Source organism: Lemur catta, chromosome 7, assembly GCF_020740605.2.
Source record: "Lemur catta isolate mLemCat1 chromosome 7, mLemCat1.pri, whole genome shotgun sequence".
Lineage (NCBI taxonomy): Eukaryota > Metazoa > Chordata > Mammalia > Primates > Lemuridae > Lemur > Lemur catta.
In genome coordinates, this window is record NC_059134.1 from 62,031,548 (window position 1) to 62,035,155 (window position 3,608).

Below are 3,608 nucleotides of genomic sequence, written 5' to 3' on the forward strand. Positions count from 1 at the left end.
AATTAGGTTACTTAAAGGACCACACCATGGATTCTGAGTGCCTGAAAGTGAGGAATAGAGAGATGCAGGGCCATGAGTGTGCTCTTCAAGAGCCGTATGGATGTCTGCTGAGATACACCTACATACATAGGTATATGCTCACACACACACATTTACAGAAGGTGTCTGGGGCCAGCTGCCCACTCTCTCACTGCCCCACTTTCAGGTAAGTGGTTCTAGGTGAGGGTTGGCTTTATACTCACCTTGTGGTAGGCTGCTCCCTGAGCTTCAGCTGGGCAGCACCCCACTGCCTGCTGCATTCTTCATCACCATTGCACAGGTTCCCACTCCTTCAGACCCCATATCTGCCGAAAATGTGTATTCCTTAATTTTTAGATGCAGGAATCTATTATAAGCTTTTAGGTTATCTTCACTTTTTAATAAATAAAACTCTTCTTTTGCTGATGGATTTCTTCTTTTGGTTTCTGAGAGGGGTGTATATTTTGTCAGTTTCTCTTTGTATTTCTGTCCAATTTTGTTCTACATACTTCAAGTTATGTTATTTAAATAGATACACATTTATTTCTTAATATATTTATATATATTTAATAAGATATTTTATTGGTGAATTATGAACCAGTTTGTCCTTAAGAAACACCTTTAACATAAAATATGTCCTCTCTGATATTAATGCTTGGGATCTCCTAGAGGTTGCAGTCAACATATTAAGGTGTTGGCTGTAATGAATTGCAGGTGTGATTGGAGCTGGATGATCAGATTCTGCACTCACTCATGTGGCTGTTTGCAGAGGCCTCAGTTCCCCAAAGTGTGGAACTTTTCATATGGCTACTCACCCCAGAGCAAGTAGCAAGAGAGAAAGAGAGAGAGAAAGCTCAAGATACCACACTGCCTTTTATGCCCTAGTCTTGGAGTCGAACATCAGTTGCCTTTATACTATTACAAGCCAGTTGCTATACGCAGCCCTCATGCACCAGAAGGGATTGCACAAGGACTAGAATACCAAGAGGCAGGGATTTTTATTATTGCTACTGTAATATTACAGTACATTGCTATGCCTTATAATATATACTATCATGGTTTCAGAATCACTTTTGTGCATCTTAACATTCCAATATTTGTCTTCCATTTTGAAACTTCTTTTTAATTGATGCTCATGTAGTTATTTTATTTCTCCCCCCAGGAACTTCACTAGGGTGCCCCCATGACTACTTGCAACACCACGCAGGGCCATCCTTCTTTCTTCATTCTCCAAGGCATTCCTGGGATGGAAGACAAACACAGGTGGATGTCTATCCCCTTCTCCTCCATGTACTTTGTCACCGTGATTGGGAACTGCACGATCCTTTTCACCATCTCCACAGAGCGCTCCCTGCATAAGCCCATGTTCCTGCTCCTCTGCCTGTTAGCTCTCACGGACCTGGGCATGTCCACAACCACCATTCCCAAGGTGCTGTGCATTTTCTGGTTTGCCCAAAGTGAGATCAGCTACCAAGGCTGCCTGGTTCAGCTGTTTTTCATCCACTCCATCTCTGCCATGCAGTCATCTGTACTGATGACCATGGCCTTTGACCGCTATGTGGCCATCTGTGAGCCCCTACACTATGCCACCATCCTTTCCAATAGTCGTGTTGGGCTCATTGGCCTAGTGAGTTTGGCAAGAGCCATCCTCTTTATTCTCCCCATGCCCATCCTCCTCCAGCGGATGCCCTATCATACCAATCGCATCATCCCTACCACCTACTGTGAGCACATGGCTGTGGTAAAGATGGTTTGTGTGGATACCACAGTCAACCGGATATATGGTCTGGTGGTGGCCTTGCTGGTTGCTGGGCTGGACCTCTCAGCTATTGCTTCATCTTATGTGCTGATCATCCGGGCTATAATGCGTCTCTCTTCTAAGGAAGCCCACCACAAAGCAGTCAACACATGCACCACACACATCTGTGTCATGCTTATTTCTTACACTCCCTCACTCTTCTCTTTTCTCACTCACCGCTTTGGCCGAGGCATTCCACCCCATGTCCACACCATTCTTGGCAACCTCTACTTCCTTGTACCGCCAATGCTCAATCCTATAATTTATGGAGTGAAAACTAAGGAATTTCGGGACAAAGTGACCAAATATGGTTGCTGGAGGAAAGAGCCCATAACAGTCCATGGTCAGAAACTTGTCTGATAATCCAGCATTCGTGAGTATGAAAAAGAAATGTTAAGTGGATGTAATTCCTTCAGGAATTCACTAGTGGTAGAAATACATCATATTGGCAGATTAGCTGCTAAAATGTTTCGCCTTGGTCAGAGAGGCTAAGACACAAGAGACCTTCTTGGACTCAGCAAGGCGATTGTCTAAAGCAAGGCAATTATCACCTCTGAAATAAAAATAATGACATCTGCCCTCCATACCTGACAGAGTGGTTGGGCAAATTTTATGTGATAATACATGTGAAAGCACTTTGAATAACAACATATATGAAACACATGTAAGATGGGGTAGAATGTTTCCATATGGGGAGAGCATAAGAGCAAACCATAACTTGCTCACCTTCAATGAGTTGTTGAATACTACTTACTATGCCAAGACAAGGCTAAGATGTGTGTAGATGTAGGTATGTATTTGTATTTGTGTGTTCAAGACAAGGGGAAGAAGTGAAGAAGATTGTTTAGGGGGAGTGAGAAGGGACAGTGAAATTTCCAAATTGAATTTAGAGTTACTATGTTATTATCCCTACTGTAGAAGCCTTACATTTGAGCAAAAGGACTTGTTTCCTTGCAGGCCCAGGGAATATATTCAGGAAATATAATCTCTAATTCCCAGAGAAACTTCAAAGGAAAAGGAAAAATGGGAAGCTCCTAGGCTTAAAAGATTGATATGTATTTTAACTAATTTCATATTTGTGAAAACTCCTAGAGTTAACTCTTCCGCTTGTCTCAACTAATTCCAGTGTATGACAGGAATCTCTTGCAAAGAGATAATTCTAAGAATGTTCTATTAAGGATCATAGTTTTAGAAATCAGTTTTATATTGTAAAGCTTCATTATAAAACTCTACAGGCCATTTATGTGGAGTCTTAGAAGTTATGAATAAGTACTTGGGGTAACATGTGGAGCTCAGATTCCATTCCCAGTTACGGGAATTCAGTAAGTTTAGGGGACATTGTTTATCATTTCTACATATGATTTAGAATATAATGGACATGCTTGAAGCTCTGATTCAGGGATAGGGGCAAGGGCAATATATGTAACCTAAACTTTTGTACTCCCATAATATTCTGAAATTAAAAAAATGTAACAATCAATGTGACTGAAGCTTTATAGTACATTCTGGACTGTCTTTGAAAATAATAGAGGGCTTATACCTTGAGCCCACTCCATTGAATTATTTACTTCTGAATTTTCTGACTATTAGTACCAAAATCATCAAATTAATTTTTCTTTATTTAAGGAATTCAGTTTTCACAAACCATTACTGCTAATTCAGGTAACCTTAGAAGGTAGTCTTTGAAAAATATTAAAATGACTCCCAGAAAGAAAAGAACTTCCGCAGATGTCCATAGATCTCAATCCTTACTTCTTTCTAAGTCTTATTTTTCACACAGAACTAAATAAGA

The 3,608-nt window shown here is 40.7% G+C and overlaps 1 protein-coding gene across 1 annotated transcript; it reads left to right on the top strand.

The window, feature by feature from the left end:
• The first annotated feature begins 1,201 nt into the window (after positions 1-1,201).
• LOC123642047 (olfactory receptor 52K1-like) lies at positions 1,202-2,176 on the top strand. Its single transcript, XM_045556975.1, has one exon. It carries the CDS (start codon positions 1,202-1,204, stop codon positions 2,174-2,176), a length of 975 nt encoding a protein of 324 aa, XP_045412931.1.
• Positions 2,177-3,608: the final 1,432 nt, after the last annotated feature.

Bases quoted from the DNA above. Each gene is read 5' to 3' on its own strand.
- LOC123642047 (XM_045556975.1), top strand. From the start codon at position 1,202: ATGACTACTTGCAACACCACGCAGGGCCATCCTTCTTTCTTCATTCTC.